The 24,040-nt window shown below is 50.1% G+C and overlaps 1 protein-coding gene across 3 annotated transcripts in view; it reads left to right on the top strand.

The window, feature by feature from the left end:
* The first annotated feature begins 1,049 nt into the window (after positions 1-1,049).
* The window catches only part of LRRC20 (leucine rich repeat containing 20), a 73,208-nt gene continuing 50,217 nt past the window's right edge, over positions 1,050-24,040 (top strand). The window contains exons 1-2 of one of the 3 annotated variants that reach the window (XM_019712462.2): positions 1,166-1,323; positions 7,597-7,741. In XM_019712462.2, coding sequence (XP_019568021.1) covers positions 7,660-7,741 — 82 coding nt within the window. In that variant the 5' untranslated portion in view covers positions 1,166-1,323; positions 7,597-7,659. Of the gene's footprint in view, positions 1,324-7,315; positions 7,480-7,596; positions 7,742-24,040 lie in introns of those variants that run through there. The other 2 variants (XM_074339540.1, XM_074339541.1) reach the window with 2 other exon arrangements.

Below are 24,040 nucleotides of genomic sequence, written 5' to 3'. Positions count from 1 at the left end.
CAGTTTTGAAAGACTTTCTCTGAAGATGTTTCTAATTCCCTTCCCTTTATTCCTGCTCACCCATTGTATTAGTTTTCTAGGGCTGTTGTAACCCATTGCCACAAGATGGGTGGCTTAAAACAAGAGAATGTATTCCCTCACAGTTCTGGAAGCTAGAAGTCTGAAATCAAGCAAAGTTGGTTCCTTTTTGGGTGCTCTGAGGCAGAATCCCTCCCTTGCCTCTTCCTAGCATGGGGTCTTGTCCACAATCCTTGGGGTCCTGGGGCGCGTACATGCATCACTCCAGTCTCCGCTTCTGTTGCCACATGCCATGTCCCCATGTGTCTATTTGTCTCCTCTCTTCTCATAAGAGCACCCTACTCCACTATGACCTTATTTTATCTGCAACGACCTATTTCCAAATAAGGTCACAATCTGAGATTCTGGGGGTTAGGACTTCAGCATATCTTTTTTGGGGGGGAGACAATTCAACCCATAACATCCATTAAGACCCATAGCATCCATTAGTGTATTCCTAATCTGTCCTCAGAGGCAGGATTAAATATTCTTTCTTCGGGATTCCCACATATTTAATATACATTTCTGTTTATTAGACCATTTGACTATCGGTCATTGTCACTGATTGAGTCAGGGGCCTCATCCATAAAGCCTGGTGAAGGCCTGTGAGGCAGCTACCCTTCGCGGAGTTACCATACTGGGCACTGCACTAAGCATTTCATGTATTAATCCTCACAATGACTGTGTGAAGTACGTATTTATATCTTTCAATTACTATTTTATAGAGGAGAACATTGGGTTTCAGAGAGGTGAAGTAATTTAGCGCAGCCAGAATTGTTGTTTCTAAAAAACCCGAATGGACACTTGAAGCCATCACGTGAAAAGTTTCCTATTCCCTATCTTCACGTTTCTGAAACTACCCTGATCTGGCTAATTTAACTCCATTCCCTTGAGAAAAACAAGTCTGGAGACTTAGTCTTTGGTTTCCGTCTACACCCTGTCCTCCCAAGTGTTTTCCCTCCACAAGCAGCACACAAAGCGGATCCACCCTCCGGACGAGAGCGCGCGGGCCGCCCTTCCGTGCGCGCCACTCCCGGGCGCGGCTCGGGGACCCGCGCACTGCTTGGTTGCGCGCGGCCCGGGCCCGCAGCCTGTTCCCGCCCCGGCGCCGGTCTAGACCGGCGATTGGCCTGGCGGCCCAGCGTTCAGAGCCCCGGCGCCGCGCGCCCCTCCTGCCGGCTCCAACGTGCGGCTGTTGCATGGGGCGCCGCCGGCGGCTGAGGGAGCGTGACTGCGCGGCGCAGGGCGCTAGGAGGCATTGTCGCCGTAAGTGGAGCAGAAAGCGGCCTGGAACGGGGCCCCACGCTTCGTGCCCCGCAAAGTAAACGTAGTCTGAGGCTAAGCGCAGGACGGGCTGGGGGAGAGAGGGAGAGAAGTGCCCCGGTTTCTGCAGCGTACCCTCCCCTCCCCCAGGTCACCGGTGCAAAGAGCAGCGGTGCACCTGCTGCGGCTTCTCCGGTGCCCAGGGTCCCGTCGCCGCGCGGGCTCTTGCTGCAGACTGCGGCTGGATCCGGGCTGGCTTGGGGGAGTGGGCGCAGCGGTGCCAGGTAATAGGGAGCTCAGGGAAGCGGTCCCGAGCTGGCCTCCGTTCCCTGCGGAAGGCGCCCCTGCTGGAAGAAACTGATGTGTATTTCGTCCCTGAAGCGACACTTTCGGGGTTTGCTTCCGCTCTGGGGAGCTGCACACGCCTGCCCCAAAGTGTGCCTCTCGGCCTCTTGGCAGCGCGGGAGCCCCTGGCCCTTTGCGATCTCTGCGTTCTCCCCTCTGGCTGCTTTATTCTCCCCAGTCCCCGCCTGCCGGGACAGCGGAGGGCCGGCGACGAGGAGCCATTGGCTGCGAGCGCCGGGGGGTGGGGTAGACGAGCGAGGCGGGCCCCTTGCGCCCGGCGCTGGGACCCTAGCCTGGCCACCGCTTTCAGTCCTGGGAGGCTCAGCCCGAGGATGCTTAGATGCTCAAAGGGAGGCACGCGCGGGCGCTGAGAGCCCCATGGCTCAAAAACAAGGCGCCAGCCGGTCCCGCTCACGCCCCAGCGGGCTCCTTTCCCTTGGGTGGGAAACTGGGTCAACTCTGTTGTGGCCTCGAGTGGGCCTTCGGGGCCACTTGGGTCTGATCCAGCTCGCCGGCTCTCACCTCCCGGTTGGCTCCCCCGCTTGGCGTGGTCCCGAGGACCCGCTGGAACCAGCGGTGGAGGAGCTTGCACACATGGCCCAGGAGGCTCGAGTTGCCCTTCGGAGCAGCTGCCAGGCTCTAAAGTTCCCAAGTGACCACACCAGTAACTAAATATAGGAGCAGCTGGTGCTGACGGGGTGTCGCAGCAGCTCCTTTGCGCAGATCTCGGGGCTCCAGATAAGGTAGAGTTCTAACTTGTGAGGGCTGGAGCTGTGGCAGGGGGCTGCTGTCAGAGTTTAAGCAAAAATCACCCCTCTCCCAGCAATGTATCCAGGTGAAAACAGGTTACAGACACAGGAGGGCCGTATTGCTAGCTCTTACAAAGCAGGGCACCTTTTTTTTTCTGGCATTCAGTTTATTATATCCTAACTTACTGTACCTGTTTAATCACCTATTGGTATTGCCTTGTATGGGAAATGCTTAACTGTTTGCAAAGACTTTCCTCAAAAGTTATGTATTATTTACTTGTCAAAACAACCGAGTGAGGAAGGTGGTATATCCATTTTGCAAACGGGACTGCTCGCAATACTGATAACGTTCTAAAACTCTAATTGGATTAGGCTGCTGTCCTCAAAACACTTTCCATAGCTCCCTACAGAGAAACAGAGGACAGACTTACAGGAGGGCCTCCAACCGCTTCCCCCAGTAGTCTGGGGACAGACTGGCTACCTGTCTCCCTCTTTCATCATTTTGGGTCCCTCTGCTCAGCCCCTGTCTCTGTTCCATCGTCTCACCCATGCCATGTCCCTTCATGGCAGAGGGCACACATACTCCTTGGGCCTGGTGTCAAGACCCTACTAGCATCTGGCTCATTCTGCCTCTTGTCACTGAGCCTCTCTTACCCGATGGGAAGCTCTTTCTAGCCCAATCCCTGTCTCTGTACCTTTGCTCCTCCAGCGCAGCCCTTATAGGAGGTGCCTGAGCGATGTCTGTTGGATTTAAACCCTTCCTGGGACTGTGATGCACACCCAGGAAAGGGCGCTGGGGCCGTGTGGAGAGGGATGAGTTTTCTGGGACAGCAGCAGTGTGAGTACGAATTTGGACCCTGTGCCTCAAGGTCTCCAGGATTTGGAACGCTTTTCTTGAAATTGTCTAAGTCCACCCTGTAGTGCCTGGGACCAGCGGGGGTCAGCAGAGCCATCGGATTTGGGCGCCCCAAGCCCAGACCACACCCACGTAGGCTAGGGTTCCTGTTTCTCCCCTTTGGGAGAAACACTTTCTGACTTTCTGTTACCACTACCCCTGTTTTGGGGGGGTGACCAAATGCCTCAAAGAGCCCAGAACCTGTGCTTAGGGTGTTGTCTTGGGGCCCTGTGGTTGGGTTCTGGTTCCAGTTGGGTTTTGCTTTGTACGCTGCTTGCTCACACTGGCCAGTGGGATATTTCTTTCGTGGGACTGCATGAGATTGGGCAGCCAGAATGGTGTTGACACACTGATTTTGGTCGACTCAAATTGTTTATACAGACAGGGGCCCCGCATTCCTAGGGGGGGCCCTGCCTAAGGGGATTTGCACTCAGAAGTGGAGCCATAGCTCTCTCTGTCGCTTATATGTGACTCAGACAATTTTTCATTTTTCTCAAAAACAATTTAAAACCAAAGAAAAGAAGAGCAAATTTCTTTATTTTTCCTCCCTCCCCCCACCTTCTTTCTCTCTGGTCTCCTGTTATATGCAAAATAAATTCTTGCTATTTTTCCGTCAAAGAGGCCCAGTGTTGGATTGGGGCTGAAAGGAAGTTGGACAACCTTGTAGAACCCTTTTGGGGACCCACTATAGACTTCTGTCATCCCAAGTTTGTTCTTCCCTAAATTCTGGGTCCCTCTTACCCCATCTGGGGTCCTATACCACATGTGGCCCTGCCACCCTGGCGTCACACAGCCCTACCTTTGCCAACGATAGGCCTTTGTCATCTGACCTGGGAGAGGGACAGTCATCTGGACTTGATGAAGGAATTCTCTTTTGGTGGCAGGGGTAGTTTTAGGTAAAGGGAGGGTGGTTTCCTAGCCAGGTAGCAAGGAGGATGATTTGAGGTAGCCGGGACCTCTAGGAGGTCTAGTGCACATCTGGGCTGTACCTTGAGTATCCTGTGCAAAGGAAGGGACCCTTCCTCCTACTGACTTGCTCTGACTCGCCGACTTTGCAGGTTGCTCCTGTTCCTGCTTCGATGTCCGTTCTCTGACCCACAGCATAGGGTGTCCGAGTTTGCCACCAGGGTTGAGGTTTTTAATCTGACTAGTTTTCATCAATGAGCTCTATGGCCTCAGTCACCACCGCCCCCACCTGGTGGCAGGAGAATTGCAGGCATAGTGTCCGAAAGTAATCAGCCTAGACAATCCCACCAGGGTTAGCACAGACCCTGGGCAGCTTGGAGATTTACCTTCCCTTTCCACTCGGCTGTGAGGCTAGGATTGCCTCTGTGATGTTCCTTAGAAAGCTCTTCCTTATCAGAATCACAGGTCAGCTATTTCCTGTATTTCTTTCCTCTGTGTCCATTCTTATGCCCTATATCTAGTAGATGCTCAATACATGTTTGTGATTATTGATGTTAAATATTGGAGATGGGGAAAGGAGGGAGCATGGTATGGCACGAATACCTGGTTTAGGAATTAGAAGACCTAGGTTTATTGTTTTCATCTATCTGATTTGCCTCCCCTCTTGGATCCTCAGTTTTTTCACTGGTAAAGGGGTTAGACTAAGTCATGAAGGTTCCAGCAATACTTGTGACTCAGGCTTAGGGGGATGATCTTACAGGGAGCACGGTGAAGGTTTTGGGTCCTCACTAGGTTTGCCCTAGTCCTCCTTATTCCCTACTATCCTGCCCTGGCCCACCTTATGCCCATTGCCCACCTGGCACCATTAGGCATTTGAATTTATGACCCTTCTCATTTAGACAGAGCCTTAGATTTGTTGTTAGAGTCATCTGATTTGTATTTAGGTTTGAAACCCAAATGATGGCTGTTGATCATCTTCTCCACCATCGGGGGATACTAATGGGGCATGTGTTTTCAGTACATGGTGTAAAGTGCAGGGGAAAAACACAGTGTAGATCTGCTTCCTGCCCTAAGCTGCCCACAGGTCAACTGGGGAGACAAGTGTGTATTTTTTTTAAAAAGATTTTTATCTTGAGGAAGGAGAACAGGACTTTATTGGGGAACAGTGTGTACTTCCAGGACTTTTTTCCAAGTCAAGTTGTTGTCCTTTCAATCTTAGTGGTGGAGGGTGCCGTTCAGCTTCAAGTTGTTGTCCTTTCAGTCTTAGTTATGGAGGGCGCAGCTCAGCTCCAGATCCAGTTGCCGTTGCTAGTTGCAGGGGGCACAGCCCACCATCCCTTGCAGAACTCGAGGAATCGAACTGGCAACCTTGTGGTTGAGAGCCCCCGCTCCAACCAACTGAGCCATCCGGGAGGCAGCTTAGCTCAAGGTGCCGTGTTCAATCTTAGTTGCAGGGGGCGGAGCCCACCATCCCTTGTGGGACTCAAGGAATCTAACTGGCAACCTTGTGGTTGAGAGCCCACTGGCCCATGTGGGAATCGAACCGACAGCCTTCAGAGTTAGGAGCACGGAGCTCCAACCACCTGAGCCACTGGGCTGGCCCCAAGTGTGTATATTTTTAAAAGCTTATAAACAATCCAAGTGGCTTGTGCTAAGACATTAAGTGTTGTTGAAATTCACAGGGAGGAGAGAACACTGAGGCCTGGGGCAAGCAGGGAAGACTTCCTGCAGGTGGAGAGATGAAAATTCTACTCATTCCTCAAAGATGAGTTAACTGAGTTGTTTGTTCAACAAAGATGAGTTAACTGAGTTGTTTGTACCCAATCACATGGTTATGAAACTGGGATTAGACGCTGGCATCATGTCTGGGTGCGTATTGTCTTATCCTCCCAACTAGCATTTATCGGGTACCTGTGTGTCCTGGGCTCTGGGCTAGAAAGGTATATATATTTTGTTCAGTCCTTGTACGAACTAAGTGAGGTAGGTAGTACTCGATTGCCAAGTCAGATGAAGACACTGAGCCTCAGAGTAGTTAAGACACTTTTCCAAGGCTTCTCAACTAAGAAATGGCAGACTTAGGCATTGGACCCGTCTTCAAAAAATGATCTTTTCTCACTGTACCGTGTGTGTCACACCCTCAGTGTCAGCCTCCTTGGTGAGACGCACATACATACCGAACTCACTACTAACTGCTGTAAGCAGACAGGTGGACTTGGCCTCGCCTGCCCTGCCTGTCCAGCTGAGCGCATGGGGACTTTTTCTTGTTATTTGTTAGCAGCTCTGAGCACGACCCTCATCCCATTTTTCTCTGCCCTTTACGTTCCTCTGCCTTTGACGCTCAGAGAGAGCTCATTAGAGCTCCTTGAGCTGTGAGAAGCTGGGATTGGGATCTGGGGGCAAAGAAGGGCATCGGCACTGCGTTCAACTTCAGTCTCTCCTCGGGGTGCTGCCGCTGGTGGTGTGGGTGACTTCTGAAGAAGTGAGCGCTGAGTGTGGAGCTGGGGTGAGCTGATTATTGCCACTTCCTCACTTTGACCTTGGCCAGGTCATTTAGTCCCTCTCTATGCTTCAGTTTCCTTCTCTGTAATAAACAGGGAGTTGGCAACATTTTTTAGTCTCTTATGTCTCCAACCCCTTATACATTTTATTGTGTGCTTCACCCTCCTTTAAGCCTGTTCTCCCCTAGTGATCCGATTTCCCTTCTCTCATTTCCCTGCCCCACCTGCTTTTCCCTCAGGGTTTTACAGATAGATTCAACGTCAGGCTGATCGTCAGGTCTGCAGGCTAAAATGGTAACCTTCTCTCCACATTGATACACGGGAAGGGAACTCTTACGCTATCACTTACCCGCCAGACTGTGAGCTCTGAGCAGGCAGCGCTGCGTTTTCTTCGCCTTGGCGTCCCCACTTCTCAGTACCAGGAGGAGCCTGGCAGAAGTGGGTGGGGTGAACAAGGAGCTGGGAGGGTGGTCTTGGGGGTTTGTGGATGGGCACCCGCTCCGAGGCTGTGGGACGGAAGGACTGCTGTCTCTCCCTGCGGTTGGCTATGCCCCGCCTCCTCCTCACGGCTCCGCCCGTTAAGTGAGTCACAGGCCGGTACACACTGAGTCCTCGCAGGAGCCTGGCCCTGTGTCTGGTGAGGCCGCACGTGTTGCTCCTCCCAGGAGACTGGCAGGGCCAGACGGCCGCCACCCTCTAATGGGCAGATCAGCTGTTCCGAAGGCCAAGCTGGATGTGGCCAGGGCTCTGGGCCCCTCAGGGAGAGGTGAGTGGCGTGGGGCCCTCCCTGCAGGCTTCCAGCAGCCTGGGTTTCGGGTATGGTGGATGCGGGGGTGGGTCCTTGGCGGTGGGCGGGCACTTCACAGCCCTGTGTCTTCCTCAGGCACAGGCCCCCTCGTGAGCAGCCGACCAGCCTGGGGGCTGGCAGCAGGACAGCTGAGTCTGCATGCTGAGGAAGATGGGTGAGGCGGTGGCCAGAGTTGCGAGGAAGGTCAACGAGACGGTGGAGAGCGGCTCTGACACCCTGGGTGAGTGCGGCCCTCGCTTTCCACCTGCAAGGCAGCCTGGAGTGCTTTGTGAAACCCATGTGGAAGGGAAATAGAAAGAGAAGTAGTTGAAAGAGATAATATCAGTGTGCACCCTTGTTATGAGGAGCAGGGTTTTATGGAACTTTCCTGGTCGTTGTGTTTAGTTCGTGTGTGTACTGGGTCCCAGCATAAGATGCACTATGGGTTATCGTCAGAGAAGTTGGAGAAAACACCGAGTTGGAGAAAACCCTGCCGGGAGCCTGTCTGCCTGCCAGCTGGTGACTCCAAGTGTGTATGTTTCCTTGGCCCAAGTGACAATAGCTGGCACTGCTGCGTCGTCCCGTGTCCTAGGCCCTGTGCTGGTGCATGAGTGCTGTCTTCCTGAATCTTCACAACCTCCATGTGGTGTATGATCCCTTCCAGGCATGACTAGCTGTGGTCTTCGGATGAGGAGGAGACGAAGAGTCGAAGGCAAAATGGGCTTCTTCTAGGTCAGCCAGCTGGGAGGCCCCTTTTCACTCTACTGTTCTACTTGAATTGTATCCTGTATATTTTTTGCTTTGAATTGCTCATAGCATAGATAAATATCTGATGAATTGACTATCTTATCATGTGCAAGGATTAACAGGGGATACAGTGCAATTACATGTGTGTGTGTGTGTGTGTGTGTGTCACCGACGGGATTGTAAATGGCACCTGAGAGCCACAGGCATGTTGTGGGAACCCAGGGGAGGGGAGCACCGTCCTGCCTTGGGGGTGATTGTGCAGGTGGACGGAGTGGGATTTGAGTTGGGCCTTTGCACACGGAGAGGAATTCCACAGGCAGGTAGGGATGTGTGTACCTGTGTGTCTGTGTCTGATTGTCTGTCTCACAAAGTGGCATTTACATGGAAGCTACTGCTTGAGCAAAGGCCCAAAGACTGGAAATGCAGAGTGTTTCTGTGAGCAGCTATTGGTCAGGGTGTGTCTGGAATGTAGGCTGTCAGGGCAGGGGGTGGTGGCCCAGGAAGTGAGGGACACTCAGTCTTCAAGATGAGCTTGGTCAACACCTCTTCCAGGAAGCCCTCAGCCCTACCCTGTCCAGCCCTTGCTCCTTTCTTCCGCTACAGCACCCATTCAGTGTCCCTAGAGGGCAGGGACCCTATGGTCTTTTGCCCCCCACCCTCCAATGGCCAGCACAGTGTCAGGTACTTTGTAAGCACCTGGAGGTGTTTGCTGGACTGAGCTAAGGTGAGAGGACCTTCTCCTCTATCAGCAAACAAACGTGAAGATTGTCATTGGTTTTGGAGGGAAGTCTCTGAGGGGAGCCTTCAGCTGGTGAGTAAAGGAGTTCTGGAACCCAGAGCTCGTCTCTAATATTGTACTCACTCCAGCTCAAGGCTCTCCACTGCTACTACGTGGTTGAGAGCCAGGCTTTGGGTCACATAGGCCTGGATTTGCATCCCCACTCTGCCACCTATAAGCCTGCTACCTTAGCAGGTTGCTTAACCTCTCTGAGCCTCTGTTTCTTCATCTATAAAATGGGGATGTAATTGTGCCTCCCTTCTCAAGGCAGTTAGGACTAATTGTAATGTCTGTAAGGTGCTTGGCATGTAGGTCGCCCAATGAATGGCAGCTATTATTTTTCCTCATCCCCAAGGGCTGGAGGTGGGGGCCTAAGCCTGCCTCCTCCATCATAAACACACACCTCAGTGTCAGCCAGTCAGGTCTTGGCTGGGTGTCTTTCATTGCCTTCAAATGGGGAGCTCACTGCTCCCCATTGATAATTAATAAATCTCAGCAATGAATAACCAACCTACCCCTCCTTCAAAGTTTCACCTATGTAGCTCACTCTTATCCACATGTGTGAAGGGGGCAAGGTAGAGAAGAAGGGGCAGTAGAGAAGGAAGAGCAGCATTCTGAGATCCTGGGGAGGTGCTGTTTCAGAGAGGATTCCTGGAGGCAGCAGTGAGGAGGCAGGCCCATACAATCTGAGCGGTCTGATGCTTAAATATTCAGCACACATGGAGCACCTGCTGTGTGCGAGGTGCTGGGGTGCTCTCAGAGACATGTGCTATAGCGTCCTGGACCTGAGACTAAGCCACCACTGTGAGACAGAGAGCAGGGAGTGACACACGGCTCCATGCCCAGCCATGTCAGACGGACCACAAGTAGTCATACTTCAGAGGTGGGAGATGTGGCTGGGTGTTGAAGTAGTCCAGGAGAGCTTTCTGGAGGAGGTGGGAATTGAAGTGGGTCTTGAAAGATGGGTGAAGTGATCCAATATGGTTCTCATGTAAAACAGCAAACAATCTGAAGCAGCCTAAACAACCAGCACCACAAAATTGCCTAAATAAGTTTTGTTACAGCTATACAGTGCAATTTGTGTTACTGTTAACAGTGGTGCATAAAATTCTATCATATGCTGATGAAGACTGGCCAATTCCCACGTATAATGTGAATTGGAAAAAATAAAACACAAGGATCCCAAACTCTATATAGTAAAATGCCAATTATGTTAAACATGTATATGTACATAGGAAAAAATTGGAAGGAAATAAACGAAATGCAAATAGATGTTAGAAAATACTGTTCTGCATTTGGTGAATGTTCTGTGATAAACGTATTACCCTTCTAAGAGGAGAAGACGATGTTTTAGGGAAAGGCCTAACTGCCACTACAGAAGATGGAAGTAAAACACTTTCTAACAGACAGTTAGATGGGGTAGCATCTTCTCTAAGCCCCTGGTCCTGGGAGTGGGACAGGCTCCCCTCCGTGCCTCCCTGTGCACAGGCCTGGTGCGATGGCTGAGGAGCAGCCGCAGGTGTTTCACTGCACAGTGGGAGATCCTGTAGAGACGAGGCTGGGAAGAGCTCAGTTACAGCCTGGCTCTCACCTTACTCAGGCAGGTAACCTGGGTACGCAGCACTCGCGCTCCCCCAGGCACTCGTGGGTGTGCCTCCCGAGCCAGACTTGCTTCTCCTGCAACCTGAGCTTTGGATCCCAGCCCTTGTCACCATGCTCCAGGCCTCTACACTTCCCCCTCCCCCAGAAGTGGGCTCCCTTCCACCTGGCCCCTGGTCTGCCCTTCAGCTTGAGTTGGAGCCGCTTTCCTCTAGCCCCTCATCCCATCATCTTGACTCTTCCAACAAGCTGGCAAAGAGTGGCGGCCTCTGCACCTCCCCTGAACCTGGCTCTCCTCTCCATCCATCCCTTGTCTCCCCAGGTCAGCCTTTTCTCTTTGTAAAGACCTCATGCCCATCTGGGCTTCCCTGGGTCCCTCCTGCCCTTGAGGGGCCTCTGCTGACCTCACCCTTCCCTTCCTGGCCTTGGACAACAGCATGTGCAGCCAGCGGACTGTCAGGCCAGGCCACTCTGCACCCACTCTCTCCAGAGGAGAGGCTTTAGGTTTGCTGTGTGCTTTAGGAATGACTTTCAAAAATGATCATTACTGCGGACGAGCAGGATTTGAAAAGGCCTGGGAGAGTTCAGGAAGGGAGGGCACAGCTAGCTGGGATAAAGGCTAGGTGTGTGTGGCCCCTAGCCCTGCCTTTCCCTGTGCATCCTGCGGGCCCCATTGAGGGGTGGGAGAAAGAGACCGGAGCCATTTGAAGCCCCCTCCTCCCAACCTTACACTTGCCTCTCCTGTCATATCTTTTTCAAAGCACAGTTGCTCTACTCTGTTTCTTGAAAAGGAGAAAAAGAATCAGAGGCTAATATCTGCCTGGTCATTTAATATGTCTTAGCTGGTAGCCAGAAGGTGGGGACAGCCCCCCATGGAGCTATGGTCCCTGTGAGTCCCTCATCTCTTGCATGGCATCCTGAAGGGTGGTCGTGAGTTACCTGCGTCCGCGTAACGGGATACTGGGTAAAGATACTTATTCAGGGGCTCTACTCCAGAGCTTTGAAAATAGAATCTCTGAGGGTGGGGCATGGTGATGTGTATTTATGTTTATACTTTAAATTCATTTTTATTTATTTTTAATTACAGCTGACATTCAATATTATTTTATATTAGCTTCAGCTGTACCGCATAGTGGTTAGAGATTTATATAATTTATGCAGTGATTCCCCTGATAAGTCTAGTACTCACTTAGCACCATACATAATTATTACAATATTATTGACTCTATTCCTTATGCTGTGCTCTACATCCCCATGATTATTTTCTAACTACCGATTTGTGCTTCTTATTCCTTTCACCTTTTCATCCAGCTCTCCAACCCCCTCCCATCTGGCAACCATCAGTTCGTTCTCTGTGTGTGTGAGTCTGTTTCTGCTTTGTTTATTCATTCATATTGTTCTTTAGATTCCACAAGCCCCCCAGATGATCCATTTGTTTTGTTTTTTTAAATAAGGTTTTTATTTTAAGAACAGTATTAAATTTATAGAAAAATTGTGTAGCTAGTACAGAGAATTCCCATATGCCCTCATCCGGTTTTCCTTGTTATTAACTTTTTACATTAGTTTGGCACGTCTTCTATAATTAATGAACCAAATAATGCATTATTATTAACTAAAGTCCATATTTTATTCAGGTTTCCGTAATATTGAACTAATGGCCTTTTTTTGGTTTAAGGATTGTATCCAGATTTTCATATTACATTTAGTTGTCATGTGTCCTTAGACTTCTTTTAACTGTGATAGTTTCTCAGATTTTCCTTGTTTTTAATTATCTATCTTGACAGTTTTGAGGAGTACTGGTCAGTTACTTTATAGAATGTCCCTCAAATAAATACGTTATTTATTTTGTCAAGCTATAATTTACATAAATGAAATTCCCTTTTTAATATACAATTCTATGAGTTTTGATAAATAATACAACTATGTAATCACAACCACCACAAGATCCAGAACCTTTCTCATCACCCTCCCACCCCCAAATTCCCTTGTGCCCTTTGCAGGCAAACCTCTTCCGATCCCCAGTAGCTGGAAGCCACTGAGCTCTTTTCCATCCTTAGGATTTTGTCTTTTCTAGAATATTAAGCAAATGGAATCATATAGTATGTAACCTCTTTTTCTTTTTTTTTTTTTTTTTAAGATTTTATTGGGGAAGGGGAACAGAACTTTATTGGGGAACACTGTGTACTTCCAGGCCTTTTTTTTCCCCAAGTCAAGTTGTTGTCCTTTCAATCTCAGTTGTGGAGGGTGCCGTTCAGCTTCAAGTTGTTGTTCTTTCAGTCTTAGTTGTGGAGGGCACAGCTCAGCTCCAGGTCCAGTTGCCGTTGCTAGTTGCAGGGGGCGGAGCCCACCATCCCTTGCGGGACTCGAGGAATTGAACTGGCAACTTTGTGGTTGAGAGCCCACTGGCCCCCAGTATGTAACCTCTTGAACTTGGCTTCTTTCACCTTAGCTTCAGATATTTGAGACTTATCCATGTTTTATTTTTCTTTATTTCTTAGTATTACATTGTATGGATGTACCGTGATTTGTTTATCCATTCATCTGTTGAAGGACTCTTGGGTTCTTTCCAGTTTTGTTTTGTTTTTAAGGAGGGCGCAGCTCACAGTGGCCCATGTGGGGATCGAAACGGCAGCCTTGGTGTTATCAGCACGGCGCTCTAACCCACTGAGCTAACTGGCCACCCCTCTTTCCAGTTTTTTAAGATTATGGATAAAGCCTATAAACATCCACATACAGGTTTTTGTATGGATCAGAGTTTTCACTTCTCTTGGGCAAACACCCAGGAGTGGGATTACTGTGTTGTATATATTAAGTGTATGTTTAACTGGGTAAGAAGCTGCCACAGTCTCCCATAGTGGTTGAGAGTTTCCATTCTACCACAGCCTTGTCAAAACTGCTTATGGTTTTTAATTTATTGCGTCTTATAGGTGTGTAATTGTTTCTCATTGTGGTTTTACTTTACAGTTCTATGATGATTAATGATGCTAAGCATCTTCTCGTGCTTATTTGCCGTCCACATATCTTCTTTGAAGAAATGTCTATTCACATCTTTTGCCCATTAAAAAAAGGGGGTTGTTGGTTTTCTTATTGAGTTTTGATGGTTTTTTAATATATTCTGGACTCATGTCCTTGATCAGATATGTGTTATGCTAGTATTTTTTCCAGCTTGTGACTTGTTTTTTCATTCTTCTAACAGTGACTTTTGAGGAACAGACATTTTTAATTTTGAGGGAGTCCAACTTGTCATTTTTTCTTTTATGGATAGTACGGTTGGTGTTGTATGTAAGAAATCTTTGCCTAACCTAACGTCCCAAAGATTGCCTCCTGTCAGAGTCATTTGGGGGTATTGGTTAAGTATACAGATTCAGGGGCCCCACACTAGAGCTTTAAAAGTAGAATCTTAGAGGGTGGGCCTGATGATTTGCATGTTAACACACCCCTGTGTGGCTGGACTTGTGTGTGTGTATGTGTGTGTGTGTGTGTGTGTGTGAGAGAGAGAGAGAGACAGAGAGACAGAGAGAGAGACAGAGAGAGACAGCGAAACAGAGAGACAGACAAAAAAACAGAGAGAGAGACAGAGAAAGAGACAGAGAGACAGAGAGAGAGATGGAAAAAAATGAATATGAACATGGATACGATTTCTCCCCAGGGAAGTGAGCAGCAGCGAGGCCGGGAGCTGTGAGATAATCAAGTGGGGAGACCAAGGCTGTTGAGAGAAGGCACATGTTGCCTCCTTCCCTCCTCCCCAGGCTCACCCACTTTGGCCAAGTACCTTGCTCCTGCTGTACTCACCAGCAGATGGCGACCTGTCCCGGGCTGACCAGGCGGCAGGAAGCTGAGGTGGTGGCTAGAGGAGGCCGTTGCTGGGTGAGTGCCCAGTTCCTGACAAGGCCTTTCACTGGCTGCCCAGCTCAGGTCCTGTGTTTACATTCCCGGCTGGCCCCCACAGGGATCTGACTTTGCCATCTCTTTCTTGAGTAGGGTACTCAGGAAGCACTTACTATATACTCACCAAAGCTGAAGGTCAAACACTGCTGCCAGTGCCTTTTTCAACACACACACATGGAACATCCATTGTTTGTGACCCACCTGGAGGACCCAAGTGCCCCGGGAAGCCCAGTCTGGAGGGGGAGGTACACACACACACACACACACACACACTCTCACATACACTTGTACTCTCACCCTTCTCTTCCTCCAAGGGAGGTAGGCAGCCAGGACTGTGGTGGGAACAGCTCTTCTAGCCTGAGGGGTGGTGGTCTTGGCCCTCAGAGGGGCTTTTGAGCCTGCAGTTCCTGGCCCAGAGCCCAGGATTCTGGTGCTGGTGGGGGAAAGGGGGTGTGTGTTTTGCTGCCGTGTCTCCTGGCCTGAGGAATCCTGAGGGTCAGCCAGGCACAGTCCGGCTCTGCAGGCACAGAGGAGGGAATGCGCTCTCACGGGGCAGCCATCAGCCTGGCCGGGGCTGCCAGTCTGTTCACCACGAGCCCTGGAAGCCAAAGATGTGCCGTCCTCATCTCCTTGCCTCTGAACAGCGGAGGCAGGCTGGGAGCTTGCCAGCAGGGGAGGGGGACAGGGGTACCCATCGCAGAGCCCCCTACTGCTCTCCCAGCTGCTTCCGGCCAGGATGATGTCATCTGGGTGACAGGAAGCCTCTGCCTAAAACTCCATCTCTAGATGTGGCTTCTCTGAATTGGGAGGTCCTCATTGCTAGCAATTCTAGAGTTAGCCTGTATGACCCCAACAGAGCCCCATAACTGTCCTCTAGTTCCACAAGACACTGCGCCAGGAAGGCAGGGACCAGGGACCAGAGGACAGGGTAGGAGGAAATCGGCTTCTCACTGTAAACATGCTCTGTGCACTGGTACTTACATGGAATACCTATTATTCATTTTTTAAAATTAAACATACGTATTTTAAAAAATATTTCTCTATGTGCAAATACACAGGCTGTGCCATAGAACAAATTTTCTCTGTCTCCATCCTAAGAGCTGCCTCCCAATACTGAGCTGTTCTCTCCTTCCATAGCCCCTCTGTACTTGAGGTCTGGGGTCTAGACAAGCCCCCACTAAGCCCTACGCTGACCTGGGCACAAAGAGGCAATGCCAGGGCATAGCGTGGTGTGAAAGGTTGGCAGAAGCCCCACCCAGCCCCCTTGTCATCTGCCTGAATAGTGGGCCCAGTCCCACCCACCGGGACAAGGCCCTCTGTTTACACCTTTTAGGGGCCAGTTCAGAAGCATTTCAAACTCCACAGGGGCCCTGGCAGGGCTGACACTTGCCTCTGAAATGACCCTCGCCCAGGCTGTGCATTTCTGCACCACAGGCTGCCAGTGCTGTGGCAGCCAGCGCCAGTAAAGCCCTCTGGCTCTCTGAAGGCTCTGTTGATTTTCCTTTCCATACTGGTTACTTGCCTCTGAATGTACCCTCACACATCACCCCCCACCAGAGTCTCACCTCCAGCCCCATTTGTTGGGCCTACACATTCTGCAGAGGTCACACCTCCTGGCCCCTCAGTGCTTATCTCTGCCACACAGCCAGTACCCATAGTCTGCTTTCTCCAGAACCCAAAGGCTAGAAAAGGTTCATGTCCACAGGCACCCTGGAGAGAGGGCTGGTCCGCCTGGCACCCTGGTTTGACATATGAGGACGCTGAGCCACAGAGGGGCAAGGTGACTGCCAGAGCCACCCAGGAAGGTCTGAATGGAGTGGAGACTCCAGTTCAGCCCTCCTGACCCCCAGGCCAGTGTTCTTCCTGCTACCCCCAGTTTTCTGACAGTGGATCCACGGGCACCCTGGGCATCTGCCACTTGCCAGCTTTCCTTGGTCCCCGCCACCCCTGCCCCGAACAGCCAGCACCCACGCCGCTTTTCCTGGAGGATAGCCACAGCTGGTATTCCCATAGAGAAGCTCGTGCACAAAGGAACGTCCAGGTAGTGCTGCTTGTGACAACCCCAGATGCCCACGAGCGATGGCACGGATCGATACATTGTGGATGGTTCGCAGGTATCTTGAGGCTTTTTCAGCACTGCTTATAGCAGTGGTGGGAGAGGACCCTAAAGCCCTAAGGTGGTGACTCAGGTCTCTCTTTTGGGGGTCTCTGCATCCCCTTCTACAACTTTGGAAGCTCCATGGCCAGGAGCCCCACCTGCCCCGTTCCAGCCCTGCTGTGGACCTCAGACTCCTGGAGGGAGGGCGGCTAAGCTGAGGCTCAGTGGTGGGCGACTCCAGCACAGCCCGCCTGCTCCTTGGCTGCCCACTGACCGCAGTGCGGCCGGGCACACTGTTGGGGACCAGAATGCACCTGCCGGGTGGGTGGACGAATCCCCTCGTCCAGTCGGTCCAGTCACCCGGTCTTCTCTCCTTAGTTCTCCCTGCTTGTCATTCTTCTGTGGAAACTGCTCCAGCTGTGAGGACCGGTCCAACCCTGACAGGTCTCCGGGGAAGCCCCGTGGGGAGACTGAGACCTAGATGACGGTGACTCGGGGAGGTGACGCAAGTCCTGGAGGCAGGCCACTGGGCAGCACGCTGATTACGTGGGTTGTAAAGTACTGGCAGAATATAAAACGTACTAAATGAGGGTCAGTTTGGCTTCTACTGTCTCGAGTTGTATACACGGTGGGTATTGGTTTAGCACTGTGCTAAGGGGATTGCATAGAAGAGGTGGCGTTTCAGCCCACCCTTAAAGGGTAGAGCAGGTTTAGGGGAGGAGGCGTGGGATGGGAGTGAGGGGAAGATATTCTAGGTGAGGGTGTCTGAGCAAAGGCTTGACGGCATGCAAACAGGTGCTGGGGACAGGACTAGCAAGATTGTGACACAGAAGAGTAAAGAGAGCTGAGGCGGGAGGGAGGCAGAGGTTGGCTTCAGATCTCAAAGGGCCTCGAGTATCACCTTAAGTAGTTTCTACAGTGAAGGCGTATCTTTCACAGGGGTTAGGTTCTAAAAAGAGTCCGAAAAGTGAAAATCACCTGGAGTGAAAATGAACGACAATGCGCTCACATTTATTTAATACCTGCTTTGTGCTAAGCTGCCTCCATTGCTTTACCTAAGTCTCATTCAGTTCTCATCACAACCCTGTGATTTAATCATCATTCAGCCTTATGAGGTGGTTGCTATTATTATCCCCATTTTCCAGAGGAGGAAACTGAGGCACAGAAAGGCTGAGCTACTTCTCTAGGCGAGGGGATTTGAACCCAGGCTCTGTGGCTGCAGAGTCCACATTCTTGCCCTCGTGTTAACTGACCGACTCTTAACGGATAGACTCTTGTGCTGGTGGGGCGCCAGGTGAAGTCGCTTGCTTGGGGACAGCAAACTCATGTAGGGAAACATGTACCTTCAAACACTAGCGTCACACTCAGCATCTGAAGCAGCATTGCAGAAAGTCCGGTGAGACCCTGAGCTGCCTCTGCTGAACTTGATCTGGCAGCAGTGGGATGCCCCCTGGCAGTTTCTGAGCAGAGAGTGACGTGACCCACTCAGGGTTTAGGAGGATCGCTGCTGGGCACTGGATGGAGGTGAGACCAGGAGAAGGGAAACCAGGGGAGAGGCACTTTCCGTGTGCCAGGCCTGTGTTGGTGTGGCTTTGTTCTGAGTGGGGCCAGTGGGAGGAGACATGCAAGGAAGGAGAAGCAGTGAGTGGGGGTGGCAGCTGATTTGTTGTGGGGACGTACAGTTTGAAACCTGGTCCTGATGTAACAGAAATAGGGAAGTCTGGGCCTTTAAGGGTGGATAAGGGGATTCTGAAGAGTTGGGGTCCCCCAGGGACACCCCTGAAGAAGCGCATAGCAAAGGCTCTGGAAACACCAGCATAGCCAGCTGGAAACGGAGATTTCTGCAGAAGTGTTGCTTGGTGTCCTGACTCGGCCCCCACCCTGATTCTGGGGTTCCTGACTGCTCCAGTGCATCTTTCACCCTTCCCTTCCGCACAGACCCCCGGCTGCCTGGCTATGTGTCACCGGTGCTTAAAACAGCATTTTTTTTTTTTGAAGGTGAAGAGAAATAGTCTTTGATATCATTTGCATTATTATGTAGCTCCGAAAGTGTTTTCAGAAGAATGAAAACATGGTGGCTCAGAGAGATAACCAAGTAGATAATTTTGTGGCATCAAAAGCTTGTGTTGCTCAAGTAGGAAAGTGTTAGCCTTGGGAGGTGATTGGCGAGGCTGAGGCATTCATTAAAATCAAATATTTCCTGAAATACAAACATGGCTCCAGCTGATGAGGCAGCCGGGAACACAGATACACGACGTGGGGTCTTGGCAAAGACAGTCATTCTGGAATGGAGCCCCTGACAAACCCTGGGCTGGTGACACAAGCTGAAATGAGTTATCTGCTTTCCTGTAGAGGTTAGGAAATTGTGGTTTATTCTGAGAGAGGTGCTGCAGAAGGTCAGTGTTTCCTAGATGAGGTTGAATTTAAGAGGCTTTTAATTGGCATCTGCCCCATCTTGGTTGACTGTGTTTTGCTAAAATGCATATTTTCATCATGCACCAATTCATCCCTAGGATTTCTTGTTCTATCAAGCTCATTTCTGCAAACGTGTATTCACTGCATGTTGTATCTGTGCAATGCTCTGCGGAGGATGAGATGAGAGAAGAAAAAGGGAGCTAATTATTGAGCTCTGGCAGGTGTCCCATTATGTGCTGATATTTCTGCCTGGATGATCCTTTGGCCAGATCGGTCTATACCCTGCTCCTTCTCTTTATCCTCGTCTCAGTTAAATGTTGCTTCCTCTCAGAAGCCCTCCCTGACTACTCTCGTAAGGGTTGTCACTACCCCTGCCTCAGTTACCTGCTCTCTCATCACGTTTTATCTTCTTGAGAAAGTATCACTATTTGACTATCTGTGTTTATCACTATCTGTGTTTGTCACTATCTGTGTTTACCACTGCTCTCACCATGCTAGACTGGAAGCTCCTTGAGGTCATGGCTTCTGTCTTGCTTACCACTATCCTCGGACAGTGCTGTCATGTACTGGGTACTCAGGAAATGTTTGTCAAAGGAATGACTGCATCTGATTTTCTGAACAGGTCTGGACACGTGGTGTTTTTGCACCACTCATAGAAGGGGAAACATCTAGGAGGCTGCATGACCTACAGGGGTTTGCCTGGATTCTCACAGCCAGCAAATCTTGTGCTGGACTTGAATCTGAGTCTGTTGGCCACCCGTGCCCTCTAAAATATGCACTGTCTCAGTGGGACCTAATCCCTGCCCTCAAGGAGCTCTCTGCCCAGGCAGGAAGAGTGACACAAACATATCAATAATGCTCACATAACACACATAGGATAGGCGCCTGACAGAGGCAGCAGACACGTGATGGGGGCTCAAGTGACATCAGTAGAGGACACGAGCGAAGGCTTTGTGGCGACACGGCACTGAAATAAGGCCTTATGATGTGGTGTGGATGGGAGAGAAGGTGTTTAAGGCTAAGGGAGAGTGCCAGCAGAAGTAGAGGTGGGAAAATAAAGGGGGTTTTCAGTGAACAGTGAGCAGCCTGGTGTGGCTAGAGGGTGGCGCTTTGATGAGGAGTCTTAAGAGAAACATCTAAAAAGGGAGGTCAGATCTGGATCCCTCGGCAGGAATGCTGGCCTGTGGAGGATGGGTTCATCCCATGTGGCACTGGAGTCCCGAAGGTTCTGGAATGGAAAGAGGTGTTCAGGTGATGGACATGGAAGGGTAGGGATAAGGTATGGAGCCCGGGAGAGAGATTCCTCAGTAAAAAAAAGGCCATGGTCATTGTCAAGGTGGATTCTAGGGTTTTAAAACTAGTTTCGGGTGCCAGCAAAACCATATTAGAATAATCATGTCTTTGCCATAGAGTGCATGGTTTGTTCTGGCTGTGAACTCAAATCCTAGACAGATATTAGCTCATCCCAAAAGGGCTTTACCAGAGGGTGTACCCCCATTTTACAAAGGGGATCCCAAGACCAAGCTTCCTGGTGGAGAGGGGTATGGTTAAGTTCAGAAGTGTTGGCCCAGCTCTCTGCTAGGCCTGCAGGGTAGTCAGCAGGAGGACGCATGCTCCCCTCGTCAAGGTCACCACTCGTGGGTCCTGGGGCCACTCTGCAGATACTGACCAGTTGGGAGCAGATGGTCCAGGACAAGCACGAAGGCAAGTGTCCTGAGGTTGGAGGTGAGGTGATTGAGGCACCCTTCCTGGTGGAGCTGGGTCTGGGCTGGTGGGAGGATTTGTGGGGCAGAGTAAACAGGGGAGGGGGCTACGGACTGTGGGGAGGGTGTGAGCCAAGTCCGAGTGGTGCGTGAGCTCGAGAACTGGCAAGTAGATGGGGTGCTGTTGCTCAGGCACTGGGCTGGGTCAGGCGCTCAGAAGTGTTGGCTTTGGCTTCCTGGGTCTATTTAATCAGCCAGCTGTGGCCTCAGGAGGCCCAATTACTGCTTGGAGAAAGCATTCCTTACAGGACTGGATTCCTTATTATGTTAAGCTCTGAGTGATTGTTTGAGAAGAGGTGTTGTAAAACTATCAGTCAATAAATGTGCGGCTCTATTGTCCGTGGGGCACTGCCTGTGTGGGGTAAGTGCAGTCTTCCCTGCTCTCAGCCTAGGCCCCATTCTCCTCTGCCCTGCTCAGAAGTGGGCTCCAGGCTAACCGAGCTGTCTGGTACCTTATCACCCGTGGAGATGCCCACAGTGCATGTGGGCTCATGCCCTGTGGCCAGCAGCCCCAGCCGTGGCAAGCGTACCGCCAGGTCAATCCTGAGGTTTCTCTCTGTCCAACAAGTCAGACCAGGGAAATTTATTCTGGGATGTGCATTGGTTCCTACTGTGCATTGGGCATGGAGCTGGGCACTTGGGGGTGTTGGGAGGATGAGAGGTGCAAAGACACTGTCCCTGCCTGCAAGAAACAAGTATTTGCTTCCCTTTGACCACGCGCATGTGACATTCATGGTTTTTGCCATCACAGAGAGCCTGTTGTATTCTCATTCATAGGCAGAATAATGTGGTCAACTCGTGAAGTCGGATTGCCCTGGTTTGAAGTGTGGTTTGAAGCCACTCACTAGCTGTGTGAACTTGGGCAAGTTACTTGATCTCTCTGATCAAGTTAAGTCTGATCTGAGTTAAGTCTCAATTTTCTCATCTCCAAAAGGTTCTTACTTTCTAGAGTTTGGTGTGAGGATAAAGATTGTGTCATGCCCATCACTGTTTAGAATGGGGGCCAGTGCGCTCAAAGCTGTGATTATTGTTACTTAACATTTTTCTTTAAATGAAGTTAGCGTAAATAAAATTGTAAAAGGACTTTATAGTAGCATTACTATAAGCGGAAAATCAATATAATTTTTCATTAATCCTTGATAGCCACAAAAATAAATATGAAAACAAAACACTGTTATGAAATCTTAGGTATATATATTGGGCTCGAATCTGCTTCCCCTTAAAAAGAGGGTAAAGCAAGGACCAGAGATGTGATGACCAGTTCTGGACTGAGAATTGGAAATGGGACTTTCTCATCATGTGGCTCATTGTCGTTTGTACACTGATCACCATCTAAATACTGCTTCTCAAAGTGTGATTTAAGGACCAGCAGCATCAGCATCCCCAGGGAGTTGGTTAGAAATGCAGATTCCTCAGCTCCAGCGGAATCAGAACCTACATTCTAACAAGATCTCCAGGTGATGCCTGAGCACGTTATGGTGTGAGAGCTTTAGTCCATAGTTGCCCGTTTTGTGCATTCCACACTTGGAGAGTTCATTCTCTGCACTATACACATGAGAAGCTTAAGGCCCGATTAGAATCTGATGCAGCAGATCAGAATTCAGGTCTCCAGACTTGCTCTGTCAGGCAACGTCCTCCAGAGGAAATCAAGCGCCATCCCGTCCTTGCTTACTGTGTGACCTTGAGCAAATTCTTAACCTCTCTGAGCCTTAGTTTCCTTATCTGCAGCAGGGGACTAACTGATAATAATGCCCTCCCTCAGAGGCTGTTGTCAGGATTAAAAGAGATGAGGCTCGGTCAGTGTTGGCTGTTGTTATCCTTGTAGGAGGAGTTGGCCTGCCCAGGCCTCTCCGAGGTCTGGCTCAGTGTGTGGCCTCCACTCTGACCAGCTGTGGTCGCCTCAGAGCTGTTGGTGGCCATACTGTTGGCATTGTGGCAGCTATTTCTGTTCCCTTTTGTACTTACATGTTAGAGATGAGTCATCAATTAAATTAATTTAACGTCATGTTGGTAACTGTGTGTCATTTGGTTGTACTGCGGGGGGTTTACTTTTGATTTTTTTTTTTTACAGGACTTTATTGGGGAACAGTGTGTACTTCCAGGCCTTTTTTCCAAGTCAAGTTGTTGTCCTTTCAATCTTAGTTGTGGAGGGCGCAGCTCAGCTCCAGGTCCAGTTGCCGTTTCTAGTTGCAGGGGGCGCAGCCCACCATCCCTTGTGGGAGTCGAATCAGCAACCTTGTGGTTGAGAGGACGCGATCCAACCAACTGAGCCATCTGGGAGCTCAGCGGCAGCTCAGCTCAAGGTGCCATGTTCAATTTTAGTTGCGGGGGGCGCTGCCCACCATCCCTTGTGGGACCGGAGCAATTGAACTGGCAGCCTTGTGGTTGAGAGCTCACTGGCTTATGTGGGAATCGAACCAGCAGCCTTCGGAGTTAGGAGCATGGAGCTCTAACCGCCTGAGTCACCTGACTGGCCCTACTTTTGATTTTAATATAAGGGCGTTTTGTTGTTGTTGTTGTTGTTGTTTAAAGGTAGTTGACTGCTTGCCAGGAAGAAGCAGGGATTGTTTTGGCAAGTCCCAGATTCCATAATAACACACACGATTGTCTCCTTGGCATGAGGTTGTTAGACTTTCTAAGTGACTTGCCAGGGACCCTCTGCTTCCCTCAGGGAGCAACAGAACCGAAGCACATCCATGTAATGAATTTTCACGAGAAAACAATGTCTTTGCATCCTCCTAGCATCATCTCCTATTTACTGTGTGCATACCGGCTGCCGCGCTCTGGGCGAAACCCCTCGCAGACATTTTATTTCATGCTCAGAACAATCTGTTAGTTGGATCATCTCGTCCCCATTTTTTCTTAAATTGAGAAATAATTCACACACCCTAAAATTCACCATTTTAAAGTATAACATTCTGTGGTTTTTAGTATAGTCACAAGGTTGTGTAACCATTATCATGATCAATTTTAGAACATTTTTATCCACCCCAAAAAGAAACTGCACCCATTAAGCAGTCACTCCCGATTTCGCCCATCTCTCCCAAGTCTCTGGCAACCACCAATCTCCTTTCTCTCTCTATGGATTTGCTTATTCTAGACATTTTGGATAAATGGAATCACACAACCTATGGTCTTTTGTGACTGGCTTCTTTCATTTGGCATAACGGTTTGAGGGTCATCCATGTATCAATACTTCATTCCTTTTCTATGGCAAAGTGGTATTCCATTGTATGGTGACACCGCATTTTG

The sequence above is a fragment of the Rhinolophus sinicus genome, linkage group LG07, assembly GCF_036562045.2.
Source record: "Rhinolophus sinicus isolate RSC01 linkage group LG07, ASM3656204v1, whole genome shotgun sequence".
NCBI lineage: Eukaryota > Metazoa > Chordata > Mammalia > Chiroptera > Rhinolophidae > Rhinolophus > Rhinolophus sinicus.
The sequence above is the reverse complement of the archived record's forward strand: the minus strand, read 5'-3'. Positions and strand labels throughout refer to the sequence as shown.